Source organism: Nerophis ophidion, linkage group LG08, assembly GCF_033978795.1.
Source record: "Nerophis ophidion isolate RoL-2023_Sa linkage group LG08, RoL_Noph_v1.0, whole genome shotgun sequence".
Taxonomy (NCBI): Eukaryota; Metazoa; Chordata; class Actinopteri; order Syngnathiformes; family Syngnathidae; genus Nerophis; species Nerophis ophidion.
Genome location: NC_084618.1, coordinates 46,467,391 through 46,493,976, shown reverse-complemented (window position 1 = coordinate 46,493,976; position 26,586 = coordinate 46,467,391). Strand labels below are relative to the sequence as shown.

The 26,586-nt window shown below is 37.8% G+C and overlaps 1 protein-coding gene across 1 annotated transcript in view; it reads left to right on the top strand.

Annotated features, from left to right (window-relative positions):
* The window catches only part of LOC133557838 (signal transducer and activator of transcription 5B-like), a 43,737-nt gene extending 24,913 nt beyond the window's left edge, over positions 1 to 18,824 (top strand). Inside the window, exons 7-19 of the mRNA XM_061908679.1 lie at positions 2,453 to 2,604; positions 2,727 to 2,882; positions 3,195 to 3,374; positions 3,469 to 3,556; positions 3,822 to 3,944; positions 5,554 to 5,646; positions 5,905 to 6,111; positions 6,198 to 6,292; positions 8,570 to 8,712; positions 9,114 to 9,269; positions 10,057 to 10,108; positions 11,304 to 11,411; positions 12,514 to 18,824. Of these exons, the coding sequence (XP_061764663.1) occupies positions 2,453 to 2,604; positions 2,727 to 2,882; positions 3,195 to 3,374; positions 3,469 to 3,556; positions 3,822 to 3,944; positions 5,554 to 5,646; positions 5,905 to 6,111; positions 6,198 to 6,292; positions 8,570 to 8,712; positions 9,114 to 9,269; positions 10,057 to 10,108; positions 11,304 to 11,411; positions 12,514 to 12,637 (1,677 nt within the window). The 3' untranslated portion in view covers positions 12,638 to 18,824. The remainder of the gene's footprint in view (positions 1 to 2,452; positions 2,605 to 2,726; positions 2,883 to 3,194; positions 3,375 to 3,468; positions 3,557 to 3,821; positions 3,945 to 5,553; positions 5,647 to 5,904; positions 6,112 to 6,197; positions 6,293 to 8,569; positions 8,713 to 9,113; positions 9,270 to 10,056; positions 10,109 to 11,303; positions 11,412 to 12,513) is intronic.
* The last annotated feature ends 7,762 nt before the right edge of the window (positions 18,825 to 26,586 follow it).

Sequence of the window (26,586 nt, the reverse complement as noted above, 5' to 3'; positions counted from 1 at the left end):
TTAAGACACGCCTCCAGCTGACTACAATCCGGCGTGTTGGTCAGCTTTAGGGGCATGTAGAGTTGGGTGTCATCAGCATAACAGTGAAAGCTAACACCGTATTTGCGTATGATGTCACCTAGCGGCAGCATGTAGATGCTGAAGAGTGCAGGGCCAAGGACCGAACCCTGGGGAACTCCACACGTTACCTTAACGTAGTCCGAGGTCACATTGTTATGGGAGATACACTGCATCCTATCAGTAAGATAAGAGTTAAACCAAGACAGGGCTAAGTCTGACATACCAATTCGTGTTTTGATACGTTCTAATAAAATATTATGATCGACGGTATCGAAAGCAGCGCTAAGATCGAGGAGCAGCAACATAGATGACGCATCAGAATCCATCGTTAGCAATAGATCATTAGTCATTTTTGCGAGGGCTGTCTCCGTGGAGTGATTTGCCCTGAAACCGGATTGAAAGGTTTCACATAGATTGTTAGACGCTAAGTGTTCATTTAACTGTTCCGCAACAATTTTTTCAAGGATTTTTGAAATAAAGGGAAGGTGAGACACCGGCCGGTAGTTTACCATGAGGTCAGGATCGAGGTTAGGTCTTTTAAGAAGAGGATGAATAACCGCTTTTTTGAATGCTAGGGGAACAGTGCCCGAGGAGAGTGATAAGTTTATAATATTTAGCACTGATGGACCTAATAATACAAAGAGCTCCTTGATCAGTTTCCCAGGAAGAGGGTCAAGTAAGCATGTTGTCTGTTTTATTCCATTTACACGTTGTAACAATTCCTCTAATGTTATTTCCTCAAAACGAGAGAAACTATTTTGGAGGGCAGTATCCGCCGTATATACCATCGTATCAGTGTTAATAGAACCCCGTTGTAGCTGGGACGCATTGTCTTTAATCTCCTTTCTAATGACTTCAATTTTCTTACTAAAGAATTGCATAAAGTCATCAGCTGAGTGGGTGGAGCTACTGGAAGGAGTCCCTTGTTGGGTTAGCGATGCTACCGTACTAAACAAAAATTTAGGATCGTTTTTATTACGGTGGATGAGATGTACTATTATATTACATACAAATAACATAAAGATGTTATACTTTCTCAAAGAAAATGGTTGCAGCTGCTAAATGCAGGCTATGTGAATGCTTAAATATGTCACATCATTAATGAACATATACATACTGAACATATAAAGAACTGTCATAAATTACTACTTTTCTTCTAATTGTGTTTTTGAACATTGTTGTTCTTTTGTTTAAGTAGCACTCCAGGTATTGTCAGACGTCACTGTAGCTCACAAAAATAAAATATAGAAATTATTCAAAGCAATAAGTTGTGCCATACCAGTACAATGCTTTAAGTGTGTCTGTGGTTTGATCAGGTTATATCATTACATTAAAACACACTTGAATTATATGGACATTGATGCATCAAAAATAGAAGAATAAAGGAAATGAGGGCATCATGCAGTACCAACTGCCACTCTGGCTGCGGCAGCAAAAATAAGTCAACAAATAAAATGGGTCTGATATTAAGTAAACTTTTATTTATAGAAAAAAAAACATATGAAGATGTGAAGTAAAATAAACTACTGTCTGTCCTTTTTAGCGGCGTTGTAAGTACTCAAGTTCACTGTGTCACTATGACCTTTTAGTTTTCATTCTTACTTCCGATACTTATGGGAATCTCCACAGAATTGTCAATGAATGCCGGTCATTTTCTAATGAATGGTCAGGGGACAAAGCTTTTTAAAAGGCTCAGATCACTTACTGGTTTGGGGATAATAATAATAATAATAATAATAATAGTACATTTTACTTATATAAGGCGCCTTTTAGGTTACTCATGGACACCGTACAAAATCAAAACAATAAAATCATCCATCCATCCATTTCCTACCGACAATAAAATCAATTGAATAAAAACAACAATAACAAAGATCGATAATATTTACAGTGAAAAAGCAGTCAGGAATAGGTGTGTTTTGAGTCTTGATTTAAAGAGGGATATTGAGTCTATATTATAAAGGTCTGGTGGTAATGAGTTCCAAAGATGATGGGCTGAGCGGTTGAAAGCTCGGGCACCAATGGTGGACAGTTTATATAAGGGGGCAGTGAGATGCATGGATGAAGAGGATCTCGGGGAATGTGAGGGCATGGCAACTGGAGCAGGTCAGAGAGATATATGGCGGAGATCGGTTATGGATAGCTTAGAAAGTGAGGAGAATTATTTTAAATTAGATACTTTGTTTGATAGGTAGCCAATGTAGTTCTTGTGGTACTGTTATTTGCTCTGATCCTGTGTAGTATTCCCAAATTTAGCCTGCTCCCGAGTGAGCCAGCTCCAACACATAAATTACCAGCTTTAATCCTCAAATTTGTCTTGGTTAAGCAGAAATCTTTCTTAGCAGGGCCGACCACTGGTCTTCTCAGTGTGTTGCTGTTTGTGTGTATGCAGGATCTGTCAGAACAACACCAGAAAACCCTGGCCGTTCTTAGGAAACAACAGACTTTGATCCTGGATGAGGAGCTTATCCAGTGGAAGAGGAGGCAGCAGCTAGCAGGCAATGGGGGTCCTCATGAGGGAGGACTAGATATCCTCCAGTCTTGGTACAAAGAACAGAGATACTTAATTTTGTGATTGGTTTTACCAGTTCACTTGTACTTTAAGATTACATATTGTGAAAAATAAAAGAATCCGTCATGTTTTGTCCCTGTCCTCTTGTCTATAGGTGTGAGAAGCTGGCAGATCTAATCTGGACTAACAGGCAGCAAATCCGACGCTGTGAACATCTTACTCAACAACTTCCTCTGCCAGGCCCCATGGAAGATCTACTTAACAAACTCAATGCTGACATTTCAGATATCATCTCTGCCTTAGTCACTAGGTGATCTGTAAACCTGCAAAACAATTAAATTATTGAAATAGAGAAGGGAAAATATAATGATATTAACAGATAATGTTTTAACCTCAGAATTGAGACAATCGTGTTGGTGCAGCATAATCGCATATTTATTTCAAAACATGTTGAATTCTTGTTGGAGAACTTAATCTAATAATCATTATTGGGTTATTGTTAGAGTCTTGAGATCACAGTTGTTTCCTTACAATTCATACAAAATTAATCATACAAAATACTACATGTCTCATTTGCTTTGGAAAATTGACTTCAGCATGTTAATACTATTTTTATGTCTAGCACCTTCATCATTGAAAAGCAACCGCCCCAGGTGTTAAGGACCCAGACCAAGTTTGCAGCCACAGTGCGCCTTCTGGTGGCCGGGAAACTCAATGTCCACATGAATCCACCTCAAGTCAAGGCTGTCATTGTTAGTGAGCAACAGGCCAAAGCTCTACTGAAGAATGAGAGCACACACAGGTCAGATATAGTGTCATTATAGATTATAGTGTACAATCATGCTTTTTTAAAGCACTGCTTCTGTAACTAATTATTAATTCTGTTCCGTTTGAAGTGAAAGTAGTGGGGAAATCCTGAACAACAACTGTGTCATGGAGTATCACCAGGCCACAGGCACCCTCAGCGCACACTTCAGAAACATGGTATGACGACGTCTCACCTTAACCACTTTTTCTATTTATAATGAAATGTCATTAAATGGCATATCAGAAGAAGCCATTACATGTATTTTAATCGCTTTAGGCTAGCACATTCATTAGTTCTTACGTTTTAACACTGTTTTGACGTGCCTGGTCTGCCTGCCTTTTCCTTTTGGGACAAATCACATCTGTTGTCTTTGTTTCTACTATTATTGCATGTGCTTATTTAAAGGTTTAAACAGTGCATCTGTTTTGTGTATGTGTGCAGTCTCTAAAGCGGATCAAGCGTTCAGACCGCCGAGGAGCAGAGTCAGTGACGGAGGAAAAGTTCACTGTTCTGTTTGAGTCACAGTTCAGCATTGGAGGCAATGAGTTGGTTTTTAATGTCAAAGTAAGAACTTGCCAATGACCCTTTATTTTTGTATTTGATGGCTTTATCAGTAATTATATGTAGGGATGAGTGCCATAACTCTGTTCCATAATGGCACCAATGCAATCAAAGTTGCAAAAAATACGGCTAAATTATTGCAGGCTCGTGTGGCTAAGAATCCTGACAGAGTTAGACGCTCTTCTAATGCTATATTGCTGACCTTAACTCGCCAGCAGCAGTGTTGAACTCCAACACAGCAAACGTATTTTGCTGTAGCGCTCCTAACAGCATCCAATACTCTATTTACTTATTAAGCAACAATTACGGCGAGCAGGGTGCATTCGCAGTCCCCGGAATTGTTGACAGCAAATACAATTATTTTTTTGTGAATTTTCTGTTTTCTGTATTGCTGCTGGTTTTGCTACGATAATTCTGAAATAATTTAGTTATTCTATCTATACTGTTGAAATGTTTGAATTACCACGGTGGAACCTCGATTTACGAACCTTATTGGTTCTTGAATGTGATTCATTATTAGAAAAGTTCCTATAGTAAAGCATATTTCCAGCTTCAACAAAAGTCCAAATTTTAGGGAAATTTTGTACACAAATATAATGCTGTATATCAAACAAACATAACAAGGGAGTAATGGATCAGCTATTTTTTTATTAACAAGCCAAAACAACAACGATGACATACTGAACTGTCCTGCTGCTTTGCCAACATGCGCACACACACAGAAGCCCCCTTGGTGCCCTTATAAACAATCTGATGTCACAAAAATCCTGAACATTAACAACGAAATTGCTACATTAACAAAGATTTTTAAAAGTACAATCAACTTTACGTGCGTGCATGTTTAAAGACTAGCTGCTGAAGAAGGTGATCCTTTTTTGACCTGTGTCCTGCTAACGTCTTTTTCACCGCTGTGTGATATGAGTCCGCTTTGGCATATTTTTCCAGAAAAGTCTAGGCTCCTCACAATTAAAAATGAGCTATGCATCGTCAATTCTTCCATATTATTTGCTGTCTCCATTGATGTACTCCTCGCAAATAGTTTTTTTTGTAACTCCACAGTGATCCCTCCTTCTATCCATGCTGATCTGTTGTATTTTTGGAACTCGTATTTAGTTAGTAAAATGGACAAAATTTGTCAAAGGCGAAAAAAACACAGAAAGGGCACACAAACTGAAACATTGAGTAGTGTACTCTACTGCGTAGCAAGCAATTTTGAGGGTCCACCTCCCCAAAATGGCTGCCAGTGTGACACAAAATGAATGAATGAAGCGTTCGTACACAGAGACATTGTTCACACACGTAGGCATATTTGGCTTGAACAAATGGTTTGTAAATTGAAAAGATGGGTTTGTAAATCAAGGTTCCACTTAATCTGTTACACTTGCATGTGACAAAATTCCGTAAAAATTTTTTTTTTTTAATTGTCAAAATGTGAATGCTTTCCAAATATCGGGCATAGTTTTGCCATTGTTTGATCACAGGCACCGCTTCTAATGTACCGATTTGGTTAAAATGTAAATGATACCCATCCTTACTTACAAGACAAATCCACAATGTTTTAACCTATTTTTAAACCTGTCCTTGTTCCTCCCCTCTTTACTGTAATCCGCAGACTTTATCACTACCAGTAGTAGTGATAGTTCATGGTAGTCAGGACAACAATGCCACAGCAACAGTACTATGGGACAACGCTTTTGCTGAACCAGTGAGTTGTATAGTCCTATTCCTGTTCAAACATGACATTACAACAAATTATGTCAGAGGTCATATTAATCTTGTATTATTTTTATACCGTAAAAACAAACCGAATTGAACTGCCCTCGTCTCTGCTTTTTGTTAAACTGTGTTTTGTAAAATTATACTTTGTAGATGAGCTGTCGTAAAAAACAATATTTGTCACTTGGGCAGCAACTTTAAAATAGTTTGGAGGATTTCTCTCATATTCTTACCCTTGTATTGCCAGGGCAGGGTTCCATTTGTCGTGCCAGACAAAGTTCTATGGACCCAACTTTGTGAGGCACTTGATATGAAGTACAAAGCAGAAATGCATAGTGAACATGGGCTGTCAGAGGATAATCTGGTCTTCTTGGCACAGAAAGCTTTCACAAGTACAAATAATAATGCAGAAGAATTCCGCAACATGACCATATCATGGGCCCAGTTTAACAGGGTAAGGCTATTGTCTTTCCACCAGTACTCATCTTAAGTTCTTGTACCTACCTGTTACTCAGCAATTCTCACCTATTCTATTTATAGGAAAGCTTACCTGGACGTAACTTCACCTTCTGGCAGTGGTTTGATGGTGTTATGGAACTCATGAAGAAACATCTCAAGCCTCATTGGAATGATAGGTAATAACCACATATTTCCTCTTTGTTGTGACAAACTGGTAACTGTAAAAGTACTTCATGAAATTATCCATCAAATTATCATCATAATTAATAACATATTGAATAACAATAGTATTAATGTTTTTCAGTACCGATAACATACCGCTATTTAAAAAAAGATATTCAAAGTAAGCTTTTTAAAAGAAGATTAACTATTGTTTGGATTTTACTGACGTTGTGTCCGGCTCATGTCCGCTCCATTAAATATCCTTTGTGTGGTCAAGCTAGCTCTGTTCTCAATGGGTACTTGGCCCCATTTAACCTTTATCGAAGAAAAAAATTCCCAATGCTTGTGTTGTTTTCGGCTGTTAAAAAAGTTCAAACCGCAAAATATAAAAGTTTCTTCAGAATCACTCGAGAAGTAATCAAAAAGGTGAGAAGAGTGTAAGATGTTACGAAACCACGGCGAGAAAAGAGGCTCAAACTCCAATCCAAGGGAGCAGAGTTTGCAGTGATCACTTTGTTAAAGGTTTGTTTGATATACATTGAACCTTTATTATTTACCATTTAATTATTATCTTGATACTATACGTATTTCTTAAGCACATTTTTGCTAAGGGTATTTTGAAAAGCATCATCTCGCCAAGTCTAAATAAAAGAAAGCAAATGTGAGCAAAACCTAAAAGAGTTAAGCTTTTACCAAAAGCAACAATCATAAACAACGTTTTCAGTACATACACGATGTTGACATCTTCAGTGGGGCAAAAAAGTATCTAGTCAGCCACTGATTGTGCAAGTTCTCCCACTTCAAATGATGACAGAGGTCTGTAACTTTCATCACAGGTACACTTCAACTGTGAGAGACAGAATGTGAAAAAAAAAAATCCAGGAATTCACATTGTAGGAGTTTTAAAGAATTTATTTGTAAATGATGGTGGAAAATAAGTATTTGGTCAACCATTCAAAGCTCTCACTGATGGAAGGAGGTTTTGGCTCAAAATCTCACGATACATGGCCCCATTCATTCTTTCCTTAACACGGATCAATCGTTCTGTCCCCTTAGCAGAAAAACAGCCCCAAAGCATGATGTTTCCACCCCCATGCTTCACAGTAGGTGTGGTGTTCTTGGGATGCAACTCATTATTATTCTTGCTCCAAACACGACGAGTTGAGTTTATACCAAAATGGATACATGGATGATACAGCAGAGGATTGGGAGAATGTCATGTGGTCAGATGAACCCAAAATAGAACTTTTTGGTATAAACTCAACTCGTCGTGTTTGGAGGAAGAAGAATACTGAGTTGCATCCCAAGAACACCATAGCTACTGTGAAATATAGGGGTGGAAACATCATGCTTTAGGGCTGTTTTTCTGCTAAGGGGACATGGCAATTGATCCGTGTTAAGGAAAGAATGAATGGGGCCATGTATCGTGAGATTTTGAGCCAAAACCTCCTTCCATCAATGAGAGCTTTGAATGGTTGACCAAATACTTAATTTCCACCATAATTTACAAATAAATTATTTAAAATTCCTACAATGTGAATTCCTGGATTTTTTTCACATTCTGTCTCTCACAGTTGAAGTGTACCTATGATGAAAATTACAGACCTCTGTCATCATTTTAAGTGGGAGAACTTGCACAATCGGTGGCTGACTAAATACTTGTTTGCCCCACTGTATAGTTCTATTTTGATAAATGCAGGGGAAAACACACTACTCGAAAACGGCGCGTGAAACACCAACAAACATGGCATCTTAGACACAAATTGAAATCATGAAACGCAACTTTACCTGAGCAAAAACAATGCATATTTATCCGGGATAGGCTTGAGACCAATTTGCTTGACCCAACCACACACAAAGAAGTCGTAGACCTCGTGTTGTTCCAATTTTCCATCTGTTTTTTCGTATAGAATGGCGTCTAAAGCACAATAGTTCGATATGTCTACGAATGCGACCGACATACAATCCTTGATATCACTCGACAAATCTTTTTTTGACAACATATAGCGATATTCCATAGAATGGTTGGACTTTTTTTGCTCGTATCTCCTTTTTGCAGGGAGATTTAAGTCTCTTTTGTACTCTGATAGTTTGTGTGCACCTTGCACACAAACCACTGGTTTTCACTAAGCATTTACTGTACTTTTAGATTACTATACAACTTAAATGCCTCACTTACAGTAGTAGTAGAAAATAATGCCTAATTGGATATCTGAATTTCGGGCAGATAATTAAAAACATAACATTTAACAGACAGCAAAACATTTGTTAATAAATCTGGATTATTGCAGGGCCATCCTGGGTTTTGTTAACAAGCAACAGGCACAGGACATGCTAATGTCCAAACTTAACGGCACATTCCTGCTAAGATTCAGCGACTCTGAGATTGGTGGTATCACCATTGCTTGGGTGGGTGAGAACCCCAACAAACCAGGTACCGAGTTTCTGCACTTACTGTAACACTTAAGTCATTAGAAGAATGTAATAACAACTGAAGTCAATGTAATATTCAATTTGAAACTTTATGCAGCAATAATGCGGCAGATGAACCATTTCTGTCTTTCATTTGAGTGCTGAATGAAAGCTTCAACATAAGTACATTTGACAAATGTGTTTCTTTAGTTTAGACCATTCTTCTGAAATCAAGTGGAAGAAAAATAACATTCCTTGTTACAACCATTTGTTGTCATTTTCATAAGTAATGTTACCTATAATTGCTTTAATCTTTTATGATCATACTGTTTGTATACATGAGGAATCTTCGGAAATAGTATACACTGCAAAGTTAGTATTAGTACAAGTGGTGAATGTGATTCTGTTCTTATCTTTGACCAGGTGAAAAGCACGCATGGAATCTGTTGCCTTATACAACTAAGGACTTCTCCATTCGATCCTTAGCTGACCGCATCAGTGATCTGAATCATCTTCTGTTTCTCTATCCTGACCGGCTCAAAGATGAGGTCTTTGCCAAGTACTACACGCCTCAACTATGTATGTATCTGCAATAAACCCTGCAATCATTCTCTTTACTCCTCTGCCTGAGGCTTAAATAGCGCCTATTATGCAAAACCAACTTTTCTTACCTTTTTGTATCTATTTTTGTATATTTGAGATCTGCATAAGTCCCGAACTCAAACTCAAACTATGGAGACATGGCAGGTATATTTAAAGAAATGTTTCGCCTTTCTTCATACTGTACTTCCTGCAAATCAGCCGTTTGGAATTTGCCTAATTTGTGACTTTTTATCAAGTGTGATGTCAGCTAATATCTTCATATATAGTATAGATTCACCCGAAGAGCTTTGCGCCAGTCCGCTATTGTAGTTCCAAAGTTGTTGTCAATAAGTTCTTTTTTGTTGTTGTGGGGCAGACTGGCTCGTACATGAACATGCATTCTCCGCTATTGCCATTTGTAATACAAAAAAGTGTATAGTTCTAAAAAATATATGTCAGTAGATTCCTTATGGATGCGCTAAAAACTACAACATGGCTAGCAGGGAGAAGACGCAGTCAAAGGGGAGTCACGAGAATAAGACCACCCCACAAACAGCACATCCTGAAGAGATGGTCGAAAAGCGGTTTGAATGAGATCTTTAAAACATTAGCTATGTATCATTTTGAGCAAAGATCAGAACATACGGTCCCTTTAATACAGGACATATTAATGCAAAAACAATGAATTCTCACTTCATTTGAATATTTATTTTTATTAAGAAATGTAGCAACATTTTTACATGAAATTATCTAATCTAAAGTCCATTTTATGTCTGTCTTGCAGCAAAAGCAGTGGATGGTTACGTAAAACCACAGATCAAACAAGTTGTGCCTGAGTGAGTTTTTTCATGATCTACAAACTCAATACATACTGCAATATACTAATTAAATCTGTCCTCATTTTATACTAACACACACACACAGCCATACAACTCAATGTTTGACAGTAGGAATGGTGTTTCTGTGTTCATATTCAGCATGTATGTGATGTGGGATTTGAGCCGAGGATGTCATTGTGGCTTGTGCTACCCTTTGAGACACTCGTGATTTATTGCTATATAAGTAAACATTGATTGATTGATGGATGTGCTTCTAAATATTCTAAGCAACTTCTTGCTGAAGAGCTCAACTATAGTCTTGTTTGACCATGTCAGGTTCTCCTAAACCTTGTCTAATTCCTTCAAGTGTTCATAGTCAAACATCAAACAGTGCGACCTTGCAGGAAAAGTGTTATCTATAGTTTGGTTACCAGGCTTCTTGTTGAAAGAGAGGACTCATCTGTGTGCTAGATGCGTGCTGTTGGGCTCAGCGCTCTTGCTGTTTGGTTTGTGCTCTGTTATGTGTGACCTAATGTAGACAGGTCTATACATAGCCAAGAATGTATTGCAGTTGTTCGCCTAAGGGTTCTTTCAGTTTTTTGGTCAGCTCCTGCTTTTTGTGTGGGTTTTGCTTTTTAACACTTTGATTACCCTCTCGGTGCAGTTTATTTGTTTGGTCTGGTTTGAATGATGAATGTGTGTGCAGACCAAAACTGGTCCAAGACTACATTCTAAACCAAGTCTGGCATGTTACCATTACCACTGAATCTGGTAAGACTCTAAATGGCATGATATTGACGCAGCTGTTCACAAAAAAACACCTTGATATTCTTCACTACGCTAAAACCATTCCAATGTAGGTTTAATATTTGATGTATACAAAGTTTTCCCTTTCACATGACTGTGTGAATTATTAAATCGAGGGGTATTGGTTTTTTTAATGCAATTTTAAGTTAACAAACCCATCAATTGGTTTGACCAAAACAGTATCGTGTAGGAGTAAAAGCAACATGTTTCTGGACTGTGAGAAGCTAGAATACCATTTGTTACATACATTTTTTGTATCATAATCTTTTGAGGCCAGAGTTACATTTTTAAGACTTGGTGTCCCTAAGAAATGTAATGTTTTCTTCAAAATATCAAGTTGATATTATGAGATAATGATAATTGTGGTAGAGTTGTAATAAAACAGTGTGTCACATCCCTGTGTTAGATTCACCACTCCAAACCCTGAACCGAGCGGAACAACTCCCATCTTCATGGACCAGACATCTTCTCCCCCTGTTGTCAACCCCAACAATTTTACCGCCTTCCCCTCAATGTAAGCCTGTACCCTTTTTTTTTTTTTAACTACAAGAATACACATTTTGCTTTTGCCATTAAAATTGTAAAATTAAAAAAATTTGACAGTTTTATAAAGATTGAGATTATCCAAACCCCTATTGTAAAAGGGATGGCGTGGCGAAGTTGGTAGAGTGGCTGTGCCAGCAGTCTGAGGGTTACTGGTTCATCCTAGTCACGTCCGTTGTGTCCTTGGGCAAGACACTTCACTCTTGCTCCTAATGGGTCCTGGTGAGCGCCATGCATGGCAGCTCCCGCCTTCAGTGTGTGAATGTGTGTGTGAATGGGCGAATGTGGAAATACTGTCTAAGCGCTTTGGGCTCCTTAAAAAGGGGTAGACAAGCGCTATACAAGTACAACCCATTTACCTTTTATTCCTTTTCAAAATGTACACACTTTCAATATTGCCCGACTTCCATGTGAGCTGCGAAGTGTCTTTTTCTACTGGCCAGACAAAGGCACACTTAGGGCTGCAATGATTATACAATTAATTTGGTTAGAGAAAAGCTTTGATTCCTATTCTGTTGCTTTGATTAATCATTTAATTAAAGTAACTAATAGAAATTGATAAAAATCTGGACACATGGAGTTCCCAGAACTTAAAATACAGGGACATAGTTCCTGTACAACTGCTGCAATGGAGCCCTTTTTTAGAACGGTGGTGTGTGTTTACAGTGATCTGTGTGGCACAAATGTTAGAAGTGCACATTTTTAGTTTATTCTTTTAAATATTTAAATACGCATTAATGTCGGATTTATCCGATTAATCAATAGATTACTCGATTACTAACAGCACTAAGCACACCTGTGCAATAATCCTGATGTGTAATCAGCATCTTAATTTGCTACATCACTGATTTGGATAGATTATCTCAGCAAAATGGATATGCTAACTTATGCAGATTTAGACATATTTGTCGATAACATTTGACAGTAATAGTCTAAATGTGTGTAGATTTTTGGTTAAAAATGTCGGTCTTTAAAACCGTAAAAAATGGGGGAAAAATAAAAGGGTTGCATTTATCTTCTACAACAGCAATAGTTTTTTGTCTAATTATATCAACATTATTGTGTTGTCTCAGGGCAGACACCATGATGGATGCAGAGGCAGATTTTGACCTGGATGACACCATGGATGTGGCTCGACATGTGGAGGAGCTGCTCCGTAGGCCCATTGCTAACCAATGGAGTAGTCAGCAGTCCTGAATGAGACAAATGCCATCACCCATGTGACCGTGTCACCAGAGACACCCCAAGGGACTTTATAGACGGGACTTTGTGTAAAGATAACAGTCAGGTATTGAATTGCCTTTTGTTTATCCCCGTTTACACTGCACACCAAATCAGATGGTTTTTGCCCGCAAGTGACACAGATCTGATTTTTTAAACACTTCAAAGTGCTTCAAATCTGATATTTTTGCACCAGGAGGTAGTCCAAATCCGATTGGAATCTGAGGTTTTTAAATATGACTTCAGTCTAAACGCAATGATTCGTATGTGACTTTTTCATCAGCTTTGTGTGAGCTATGTCATTCGTGTGAGCAGGAAAAGACAGACTGCCAGCGGAAGTGGATATTTCATCACAACATCCGGTTACAGAAAGCTTTTTTCGACGGACAAATTTTCGGTGCATCACTAGTAAATAGTGTGAAAATAATAGGCTAAATGTAATATATGGATATGTATTTTGATTCCGGAGAAATAACGATTAAAAAAAACAAAACAAAATTGACACTGTGGCGTAATTGTTTAAGTAACCGTAATTGCTTACATGTTCCGTACATTGCATTAATTGTTTACGTAAATGTGTGGAAAAATAAAACTAAAGTAGATCCACACTAATGTCTGTGTTGCCTCTACTTAACAACCATAAAAGGATTACAACCCTCCAAAATATATTACACTATATATGTTCATTCACACATTACATTAGTTACTTTTATTTTCACATATGAAAACACTCATTTTTACTTTATTTTATTTTGTAGTAGTTCTAGCGACTTCCTTGTTCGTTCACGGAATCCAGTCAACTTTCTTTGTTTACATTTCAGCAAACTGCGTCAAGGTCACGTTGGGGCCACATTGGGGCCTGTGTGCGTTTATACTGGTGTCCGGTAAAGATCACATTTTACTTACAGTGTAAACAATCTGCTAGAAAAAATCAGATTTGGACCACTTTGGCCTGCAGTGTAAACGTGGTCTTAGTGTGTTTTAGTATGTTTGTATGGAGTAAAAAATCAGAAACCTGTTGGCACTATTTGGTGATGGCCAAAAATGTCTGGGTTTTTTGTCAGATATAAATCTTACTAATACAAAAGAACAGGATTATAGATACCCACATCAACTTCAGTATTAATGTAAAAAAAAAAATACATAAGCTCATCCACCTTTTTCTTCATGTAGTAATTGTGTACCGGTAATGTTTTAATGTGTTATAGGGATGCTCATTTACCTGTCCAATTGTACAGACAATTGGGTAAACTGCATGCAATGTATATAGAAAGTATATCAAAAACAAACATTTTGCATTTTAAACTGCTATTACATTGATAGAACTGTTTTGTTTTTTATGTTTGCCTAAATGTATTCCAGAAAAGTGAGGTGTGTACAGTATACGTATAGACATATGGTCAGGAGACTAGCATCTCTGTCATTGCCAAAGCAACCATGTATGGCCTTCTCTGGTGGTCAGTACTTTTAGGGAACTCGTCTGGACTTATCGTGTTTAGGCACGGCTTTACACCTTCTGAACAGTAAACATACAAGAAATGGCAAATTAGATGATAACCTTACAGACTTTAGCAACTTTAAGATTAGCCAAAAGCTAATTTCCTTACTGATGATTTGGCAACAGTGTACACCAAAATATTGGCATAAAAAAAGGGACTCCACTTAGTATAGTGGGAAAGTTTGTATGTGAACTTGTTTTTCACAAAGGGACCTGATCGTTTGCCACAAGCATGAACTTTTCCCAACTATTTTTACTGACCTTAAATGCAACATGAGCGTGGATGAATGAACAATAAGTGCAATAAATGTATTTTTTTACTCGTTACACTTAGACGTTGAGTGAAGTAATACAATCATAGCGATCGAATATTAACAACGAAATTCTCACATTTACACTGACAATGTGGCCTGCACTGCAAATTTTCAGACATCGGCTTCATTGGACTGTCAAAATCTGGCATTTTGCCGACTAATACTAACCTAACAGTACCTAAACACAAGCAACTCTGTCGCACTCAAGTTAATAAGTAACCTATTGGTAGCATTTCAAGGTCCAAGGGGCCTTTCCTTATTTGTCATTATCAGAGTGTATAAATATACACAAAAAATGAAAGGCTGTTCTCAACTAGTGCTTCAGAGCAAAAAGTAATAAAATTTATGAAAACATATGTATGATGCAACATATTCAAATTATATTAGATAGTACTTTATTTATTCTGAAGGAACTCTCCTGACGGAATAAATAAAGTACTATCTAATATAATTTGAATATGTTGCATCATACAGCTCTGTGAGGCTAGCTAGCATCGTCACTAATATTAACATTTACAGTTGCAGTACTTGTACGAACGTAACTAAAATAATCCAAATATATATATTTGGAATGTTATGTTGGTATTAATCCATGCATTCTTTAGGTTCTGACCTTTTCCTTGCCTTTAACCACAGTGGCTTACTCTTCACTAGAGGGAGACAAAGCACAAGAAACTAGAGAAATTACTGTACAGTAAAACATTACTAGACTAACTCACTTTTAAATCAATACATTTCATGGTAATGATGTCAGTAATGTACCAGCCATCTGTGAGAAATGGAAAAGTTCTATTGCCTTGAAGCCTAAACCCACGTTAGAAAACTACAAACAAGGTTTGGCACCCCACTGAAAAAGAAAAGAGTCACAAGGAATAGTTAACATGACAAATGTTGAACTCCAATATGGAACAAATGTATCAGACCACCAATTGTATTTATTTAATTTGAATTTATGAACAGAATATGCATCTCAAACTATTAAAATTAAACATTTTGAAATGTTTATTTTAAAAAATGTAATTGTTTTAGTTTACTTGACAAATAAATAACCTAAACATTTTTAGTTTTTAACATATATTTAGTATATTTTTTCAATAGATGTTTTTTGTTAGTTTTTTTTTTAAACACAGATTTGTCCAGCACTATACAATGGTTGTGTAGCTCTCGTATCCTTTATTTTTCTGTATAGGGCTTATTTGAAAAAAAAAAAAAAAAAGTCTGGATACAGCTGCCTTACAGTGAGTTTCCATATGTGGTTACTTGCCTCGTTTATATGACCCTTCTGAAAAATATTCAATGCCTGTTATCATGCTGCCTTTCCTATATTCATCATAGAGTCAACATGAGCTTTTTGCCAGATTTTTAACGACTATACATTGGGGAGAACAAGTATTTGATTCCCATGTGATATTTTAATAGAAGATGTATTTTTACAGAAAGAGACAGAATATCACTCATTTCCCCCATTGTATAAAACATTTCTCCCAAAAGCAAGTTGCAGTGCTTACAGACCGCTCTACATTGGATTTCATCACTCTGTCTTGACTGTCCTTACTTAACCTACCGTATTTATAAATGGTTGATTTATATAGGCTAGTAAGGTAAAGTTTTGTACCTGACAAGTAGCCTATATAAATCAACATTTTATAAATACATGTCAGTAGGCTAAATAAACCTCTACAACATTCTTAACCTACTGTATGGTCTGGAGGACAGCCGCACCTACTAAATTTTAGAAGAACCTTTTTTTCCCCATATATTAGCCCCACCGGACTATAAGCCGCAGATATATATGTTGTGGAATTAGTTATATACACAGACATATTCTGTAAATGTTTATTTACTTACCTTAATACCTTAATTGTTCACAATTTGTGTCTGTAACACAGCAGTAAAACAAATGAACACACAAAAGACAAGCAATCGCCATGGACCCAATCAGCTAAACAGACTCAATAACTACACTGTGACGTTTTTGGCAAGGTTACTGAGGAAACAATACAAAAATAATGCTATTGTAAGTTAATAATACTAACACTGACAGTTTTCAACGTGTTAGCATATTAGCTTATGCTAACTACGCTAGTGTCATTACATTACGATAGCACATACAAAAATGCATGAAAACACTGACAGATATCACACTTGGGACGGCTTAGTAAGTAAGAATTGTTTTAGGTATATTGGAAAACTTATAAACATTAATTGCAGTGATAAGTGAAGAGTCATTACGAGTAGAAACGCTAAGGACGGCTGAAATGTAAAAAGGCACTGCTCGTAAATGGAAAGACACTTGCAGTGAGCGAACTTGATCATAAGCTGGCGCCGTAGCACAAACAATAATACATTTTCTAGGTGTATTTGTTTGTTTTTTGGGGGCTTTTTTAACAATTTTTTTTAAATACATAAATTAGCCGCACCATCTTATGAGCTACAGGGTTCAAAGTGTAAGAAAAGAGTAGCGGCTTACGGTCCGGAATTTACAGAAAATTAAAGGTATTCTAGTAGATGCCTTTCTTGTTGCTGCCTAAATGCAGTGCAATATTAAGGTAGAAGACGGGTATTTTGATTAAGGTCAAGTAAGGAGAGTCAAGCAAGAATGTAGTATTTATGGTCACTCTGAATGTGAATAAAGGGGTTTAGTTTTTTGTTTTGTTTTTATTGTGGACCCTAATCGTGCTTAGTGAATACTAAATAGTCAAAATTAAAACAGATCGTTCTTTATGGAGAAAATGCATATGCCTCATAATGGCATGGTTTTAAGTGAACAATTGCTGATCTTTTGATTGTGAAATGAAATGGAAACATTTTCCGGGTTGTATTCACTATGATCTGGCCCTGCTTTAGGGATTGCTAAGGGACAAGACTGTTCAGTACAGTATAGGACTTTTAGAGACATGCCAGGTATGTAAGGCTCAGGTGCCATTTGTGGCCATTTTGGTCGTTGGTATATTCGAAAAATTGAATACAGTAAAGCCTTGTTTATTGCGGTCAATTGGTTCTGGACCTGACCATGGTAAATTTATTTCCGCAAGGAAGGAATTTTCATTAAAAACGTAATATTTTTATAGCTACGGCATAAAATAACATATTTACTACCTTCAAAATACAATTAACGTGACATAATACCTAGATGTAAAATAATGCCCACATGGTCACTTTTACACTCGTTATATCCAATATTGTAAAACGTCCTGAGACTGAGTCAATCAGTGGCCATGATGGTGAACAGCATTCTGATATATTTGGTCATATCTCGTGGCCAGTACGGCTGTAATATTTAGAATTTTAGTTCGTTTAGCCATTTTTATGCTTGAAAATCATTAGGTAAAAGTTTTGTGACAAATACGTAGAATTTGCCCAATATGTCAAGGGATGAGAGATGTTATACTAATAATGCTTTGTCAGCTATAACACAGTAGCTCAATGTAAGTTATTTTCAAATAGCTTAGCATATATTGACCTTCATTGAATTGGTTTTACTAACTTTGAAGGACAAAGGTAGTTCTTTTTTTTTTTTTGTATGCAGCCCTCGGTCGAAAAAGTTCGGATACCCCTAGTTTTAAGGATGTGAATTAAAAATACACCGAAACCTCAAGGAAACATGCTGTGACAAAAAGCCAAACTAGCCTCAAATTATTTTAACATGGTATACTATATTAACTGTACATAATGTCCTGTGGATTCACACTGTACAGTAGGGAGGGTATTCATATGACCCCTTTCCTGGGTGGATCTTGTGAAGAGGAAGGGGGGGGGGGGCTTAATCGTTGCAATGCATTCTGCTGAAAATGATGGAAAGCACCACTCTACATAGCAACTGATGCTGTGCTCAAAGTTGAAATTGCCACAAAACATATTTTAGGATATTCAACATTCTCCTGCCATCCCCCAATTTGTCACGTTTCATGTGTCAGGTTAACTGTGACCAATAAGGCCATATGAATCCCCTTCCTACTGTAATTGGGCGGTTATCAGTGAGGAAGCACTCATGCTCACATTAACAATTTGTGTTAATGCTTGTGTCGACATATAAAACTACATGTCTTACGTGGGCTGCCCAAGTTCCTGCCGTTTGTACAGTCTGTAGCTTGCTTGTACAAATTATGCTTTATTTTTTTTGTTTGAGTTTTGTGAATATGGGAAATTAAAAGTATTTTTTGTCAGTTGGTTGGTGTTTCTTAATCGACATGATCATTCTCACCACTTGTTGGGCTTGAATAATGAAACAAAACTACAAGGAGCAATTGTCAAGCAGACAAATATGAAATTATCTGTGCATTGTACAATACGAACATACTGAAAATGTTTTGTTTTGAATAAAGTACAACTTTTTATTGGCTGAAGTGAAGCTTTTGTAGTTGTGACTTCTGCTATTTAAATGTATTTTGTCATAAAAAATCCATCCATTTTCTACTGCTTGTGCCTTTTTGGGGTCGCGGGGGGTCGCTGGAGCCTATCTCAGCTGCATTCAGGCAGAAGGCGGGGTACACCCTGGACAAGTCGCCATCTCATTGCAGGGCCAACACAGATAGACAACATTCACACTCAAATTCACACACTAGGGTCAATTTAGTGTTGCCAATCAACCTATCCCCAGGTGCATGTCTTTGGAAGTGGGAGGAAGCCGGAGTACCAGGAGGGAACCCACGCCTTCACAGGGAGAACATGCAAACTCCACACAGAAAGATCCCAAGCCTGGGATTGAACCCAAGACTGCTCAGGACCTTCGTATTGTAAGGCAGATGCACTAACCCCTATGCCACCGTGCTGCCCGTCACTAAAACATTTACATCAAAAATGCGCTGCCGAAGGAAAGTACGTTGCATTTTTAGCCCACAATCAAAAAAAGTGAAAAATATTTCATCAAACAGAGACCTTCAATGATGGAAGAGGTTTGACAAGCTCAGGCTTCTCCTTGGCACCACTGCTAGACATAACTTGCGCTGGTCAAAGACTGGGCAGCAGTCTTGGTTTACCTAGTGATTACGCAACGGGATGCACACTCCCAGTCTTGTTTGCGCTAAAGGTTCTGTATTGAAAATTCCGATGACAAGTACTTTTTATTTACGTGATTTTGATTGAACACACATTCAAATGTTAATGTGGATGAAACCTCGGATATTAAAATCCATCGAGCTGATGTGACTTAGGCAGAACAAACAACTTACACATGAACGGCGACTACTAACCAACATGCATGTCCAGGCACTGTTTACAACCCGATGGGGTGACATCACTCATTATCACACCTTAGAATAGGGGTGTCAAGCTCATTTTAGATCGGGGGCCACATGGAGAAAAATCTACTCTCAACTGGGCCAGACTTGTAAAATCACAGCCCGATAACTTAAAAATAAATACAACTTCAGATTGTTTTCTTTGTTTAAAAATAGAACAGGCACATTGTGAAAATTTACAAATCATAATGTTGTTGGGTTTTTTTACACTTGCATGTTGCGTTTAATAGCATTCCATCTTTATTTGTCGTTATTTATACTTTGTGAATTAATTATGTGATAATGCTCATCAGTCAACTCCATCCATCCATTCATTTTCTACCGTTTACTCCCTTTGAATCGCGGGGGGGCGCTGGTGCCTATCTCAGCTACAATTGGGCGGAAGGCGGGGTACACCCTGGACAAGTCGCCACCTCATCGCAGGGCCAACACAGATAGACGGACAACATTCACACTCACATTCACACACTAGGGCCAATTTAGTTTTGCCAATCAACCTATCCCCAGGTGCATGTCTTTGGAAGTAGGAAGAAGCCGGAGTACCCGGAGGGAACCCACGCCTTCACAGGGAGAACATGCAAACTCCACAGAGAAAGATCCTGAGCCCGGGATTGAACCCCAGACTACTCAGGACCTTTGTATTGTGAGGCAGACGCACTAACCCCTATTCCACCGTGAAGCCCATCAGTCAACTCATTGGTGTTAATTTTCAATCTATGAAGGTAAAAAAAAAAATCAAATTACAGGATATTATTTATGTAGTTGGCTCATTTTCCTCGACTGGTATTGTAACATAACAAGGGTTTATTTATTTTTTTATACATCCATCCGTCCATCCATTTACTACCGCTTGTCCCTTTTGGTGTCGCGGGGGGTCGCCAGAGGAGGCTGAGATAGGCTCTGGGCCGGAGCCTATCTCAGCTGCATCTGGGCGGAAGGCGGTGTACACCCTGGACGAGTCGCCACCTCATCACAGGTAGACATACAACATTCACACTCACATTTATATATATGTAGTATAATCTACAAATATACAAATAATTGCTATTGTGACATCTAGTGGACACTTTTAGATCAGCAGTTTCTTTCATTCAAAAAATTTCGGCTCATTTTTATACTTGGCTAATTCATCCTGCAAACCGGAAAAAAACTATTCAGGCCCGCGGGCCGTACATTTGACACCCGTGCCTTAGAACAAGGATCCTCGACATTTCCAGATAGGGCTTTTCCTGATTGCAACAGTTTGGTACTGATACAACTATGTATTTTGATACTTTTCTCAATAAAGGGGATCTCACAAAATGGCATTATTGGCTTTATTTTAACAGGAAATGTTTTGATTCATTAAACAAATGTTTTTTATTTAAATCAAAGAGTACTTTTGGCATTGAGTAAGATAGTGAACATACTAAACAACTTCACTTTTAGTAATATGTGTCAGAATTGTTCCTGACACTTTGGTTATGTTTGGGATTTTCTGTGTGTTTGTGTTCAGAATCACTTCCTGTCCTGGTGCTCTTGTTTTGTCGGTGTTTCCTGTTTTGTCTCTGTGTTTTGAAGCACCTTTACTTTCTGTTCCATGTCCTGTCAGCACACCTGTTACTAGTTCAATTAGTTCTATTTAGTTCCACCTGGGTCTCTCCTTCAGTGCTGGATCATTGTTCCTTTCAGAATCAGAATAACAATCGGAAATTATTTAATAATCCATGAGGGGGAATTAAGATTTTCAACACAATCCCGGCAGACAAACATTACATGGAGACAGAACAGGATCACTGACGGGTCTGCCAACTTCCGGTGCCCCTTGCAAAAAAGGTGGGAAACAGGTAAACGCTGGGTGTGAGAAAAATATGAATAAATACTTCAAAGCCTGGGTTTCTGGAGAAGGGGTCCAGACTGAGGCCAATGGAGAAAAACCTCATAGCCATAGCACATATAAACATGTTTGTAAGAGGGAAACATCAAAGAACACAAAGGACTTTTGAGACTGATCCTGAGTATGTTTTTGTTCGTTCTCTGCTCAATTGTGAGTAATAAAGTGGTCTTACTTTCGTTCCGCCTGACATTCTCTGCATCCTTGGGGTCCCGCTACAAGCAACGCTCACCAGATCGTGACAATAAGTCATCAAACAAAGACTCTGAATATGGCTGCTGACGTATGCAGTGACCTATTGTGTCATTTCTCATTCTGTTATTATGTCAAAATGATGATGGATTATTTATCTACTTGTTCATGTACAGTTATCTGCTTACTTTCTAACATGTTTTAACTACACTTCTGTTAAAATGTAATAATCACTTATTCTTCTGTTTGATACTTTTTCTAACATGTTTTAACTACACTTCTGTTAAAATGTAATAATCACTTATTCTTCTGTTTGATACTTTTCATAGGTTTTGGGTGATACAAGTATGGGTATCGAACCGATACCAAGTCGTTACAGGGTCATACATTGGTCACATTTAAGTTCATTTGCTAAATTTCTAAACATAAAGAAAAAAGATTTTGTTTGGATGAAAAATATCGATGTAATCGTTGTAGTATCGAATAGATTAGGCTCTTGTACTTGATATCGTTACAATCGATATCTGTGAAGAACCACCCTTTTGTTTACAAACCCCGTTTCCATATGAGTTGAAAAATTGTGTTGGGTGTAAATATAAACGGAATACAATGATTTGCAAATCCTTTTCAACCCATATTCAATTGAATGTACTACAAAGACAAGATATTTGATGTTCAAACTCATAAACTTTATTTTTCTTTTGAAAATAATAATTAACTTAGAATTTCATGACTGCAACACGTGCCAAAGTAGTTGGAAAAGGTCATGTTCACCACTGTGTTACATCACCTTTTCTTAACACTCAATAAACATTTGGGAACTGAGGAAACTAATTGTTGAAACTTTGAAAGTGGAATTCTTTCCCATTCTTCTTTTATGTAGAGCTTCAGTCGTTCAACAGTCTGGGGTCTCCGCTGTCGTATTTGACGCTTCATAATGCGCCACACATTTTCGATGGGAGACAGGTCTGGACTGCAGGTGGGCGCGCACTTTTTTTACAAAGCCACGCTGTTGTAACGTGCTGAATGTGGATTGACATTGTCGTGCTGAAATAAGCAGGGGCGTCCATGAAAAAGATGGCGCTTAGATGGCAGCATATGTTGTTCCAAAACCTGTACGTACCTTTCAGCATTAATGCGTGCCTTCACAGATGTGTAAGTTACCCATGCCTTGGGCCCTAATGAACCCCCATACCATCACAAATGCTGGCTTTTGAACTTTGCGTCGATAACAGTCTGGATGGTTCGCTTCCCCTTTGGTCCGGATGACACGGTGTCGAATATTTCCAAAAACAATTTGAAATGTGGACTCGTCAGACCACAGAACACCTTTCCACTTTGCATCAGTCCATCTTAGGTGATCTCGGGCCCACAGAAGCCGGTGGCGTTTCTGGATGTTGTTGATAAATGGCTTTCGCTTTGCATAGTAGAGCTTCAACTTGCACTTATAGATGTAGCGACAAACTGTATTTAGTGACAGTGGTTTTCTGACGTGTTCCTGAGCCCATGTGGTGATATCCTTTAGAGATTGATGTCAATTTTTGATGCAGTGCCGTCTGAGGGATCGAAGGTCACTGTCATTCAATGTTTGTTTTCGCCCATGCCGTTTACGTGGAGTGATTTCTCCAGAATCTTTGTACCTTTTGATGATATTATGGACCGTAGATGTTGAAATCCCTAAATTTCTTGCAATTGCACTTTGAGAAACGTTGTTCTTAAACTGTTTGACTATTGGCTCACGCAGTTGTGGACAAAGGGGTGTACCTCGCCCTATCCTTTCTTGTGAAAGACTGAGCATTTTTTGGGAAGGTGTTTTTATACCCAATCATGGAACCCACCTGTTCCCAATTAGCCTGCACACCTGCGGGATGTTCCAAATAAGTGTGTGATGAGCATTCCTCAACTTTATCAGTATTTATTGCCACCTTTCCCAACTTCTTTGTCACTTGTTGCTGGCATCAAATTCTAAAGTTAATGATTATTTGCAAAAAAAAATGTTTATCAGTAAAACATCAAATATGTTGTGTTTGTAGCAAATTCAACTGAATATGGGTTGAAAAGGATTTGCAAATCATTGTATTCCGTTGATATTTACATCTAACACAATTTCCCAAATAATATGGAAACGGGGTTTGTACATTCAGGAGTGCTAGCTTGCTTTTAGCAGGTAGCTATTGTATCCTACGATGTGCAGTGAGGCATGTTTAGCTATTCCTAGTCCTGCAGGGATGATACTTGTAAGAAATGTACTTTATTCGTCACCATGGAGGCGAGGATTAGGGATTTAGACGTAGCTAAAACATTACTGAGCAACATTAGCCGCTATGTTGTAAAGCACCACTTATAGAGCGGCGTTTCTGTGTTTATACCTCCAGCTTTATCGTAAGGTTTAAAGCCAAAATATGTCCATTCTCCATCTTCTGTCTTTACACCGTTTCTGCTTGCAAGTGCTGTGTTTGTGTTTTGACTAACATACGCTGCGACTTGTTTGCCAGTATTGTCACGACGGCTTATATCATTATAAAGAAAAAGTAAAGTACTGGTATTTTTCAAAAGCAGTGTAGTACCTTTTTTAAGTCTATGGACTTGGACTCCTTCACTATTATTCTTATTTTATTCCGGAGAACCAGCTTCTTCCCCAGTTGACATTTGGTTTTGGGCTATTTATTCCGCAGTTTTAAGGACCTTCTGCAAACAGCCAAAGATCATCCCTACGACAGCACTTAAGTATTTTAAGAATCTGCTCCAAAAATATGACAATCTCACAAGTTTTTCAACCGGAACTCTAAGACTCCAAGTTGAATAGCCCAAACGATGAAAAAAAGTAGACCTAAAATGGAACCTTGAGGAACACACCACTAGTATAACTAAAGAAAATTAACAAAACCTCCTCAGTGATCTTGTGGTTAGAGTGTCCACCCTGAGATCGGGAGGTTGTGAGTTCGAAACCCAGCTGAGTCATACCAAAGACCATAAAAATGGGACCCATTATCTACCTCCCTCTCAGCATCAGTGGTTGGAATTGGTGGTTAAATCTCTGAAATGATTCCCGAGCGTGGCCACCGTTGCTGCTCATTGCTCCTCTCACCTCCCAGGGGGTGTACAAGGGGACGGGTGAAGTGCAGAGGGTAATTTCACCACACCTCGTGTGTGTGTGACTATCAGTTGTACTTTAACTTTTAAATGACCACTGACAGCTTTTAAAGTAATAAACAAGCTACAGCAACATAGATAAAGTTTTTTTTTTAAAAAGGAGAGGACATAAAGGTGCCTTGAGGAAGACTTGAAATATTTACATGGATCATAAGTTTGGACCTCAGTGTAGTTAATGGTTGCTAGCAAGGTTGCAAGGATCTGCCCATTTATGCCGTATGATGTCATTCCTGGGCCAGATTTGGCTCTGGGCGCCACTTGAATAGTCCTGCCTTAGAGCAACAAGCGGTAGTGGCAATTGATAAACTTGAGGGAGGTCCTACTGTTTAACCTATTTCCATTTAATATAGCGTAACACTGTTTTTGGACGATATAAAATGCAAGTAAATAGATTACCACTGACTTTTGAAAAAGTGCAAGGTTCTTGTCCCCCACTAGGATTTATTTGGACATTGTTTTGTGTTAGAAGATGATTTTGCTACATATATATATATATATATATATATATATATATATATATATATATATATATATATATATATATATATATCTCCATCCATTTTCTACCGCTTGTCCCTTTTGGGTTCGCGGGGGGTGCTGGAGCCTATCTCAGCTACAATCGGGCGGAAGGCGGGGTACACCCTGTGTGTGTATATATATATGTATATATATATATATATATATATATATATATATATATATATATATATATATATATATATATATATATATGTATGTGTATATATATTATATAATGTGAGTATTTTTGTGTGTTTAGATGTATTATATACATACATACACACATGTATATAATATATATATATATTATATATATTTATATATATACACTAATACACGTGTGTGTGTGTATATATATGTATGTATGTATGTATATATATATATATATATATTTATATATATATATTTATACATACAAACCCCGTTTCCATACGATTTGGGAAATTGTGTTAGATGTAAATATCAACGGAATACAATGATTTGCAAATCATTTTCAACCCATATTCAGTTGAGTATGCTACAAAGACAATATATTTAATTTTCAAACTGATAATTTTTTTTTTCTTTTGAAAAAAATCATTAACTTTAGAATTTGATGCCAGCAACACGTGACAAAGAAGTTGGGAAGGGTGAGGAATGCTCATCAAACACTTATTTGGAACATCCCACAGGTGTGCAGGCTAATTGGGAACAGGTGGGTGCCATGATTGGGTATAAAAGCAGCTTCCATGAAATCCTAAGTAGTTCACAAACAAGGATGGGGTGAGGGTCACCTATTTGTAAGCAAATTGTCGAACAGTTTTAGAACAACATTTTTCAACGAGATATTGCAAGGAATTTAGGGATTTTACCATCTACGGTCCGTAAAATCATCAAAAGGTTTAGAGAATCTGGAGAAATCACTGCACGTAAGCAATGATATTACGGACTTTTGATTCCTCAGGCGGTACTGCATCAAAAACCGACATCCGTGTGTAAAGGATATCACCACATGGGCTCAGGAACACTTCAGAAAACCACTGTCAGTAACTACAGTTGGTCGCTACATCTGTAAGTGCAAGTTAAAACTCTACTATGCAAAGCGAAAGCCATTTATCAACAACATCCAGAAACGCTGCTGGCTTCGCTGGGCCCGA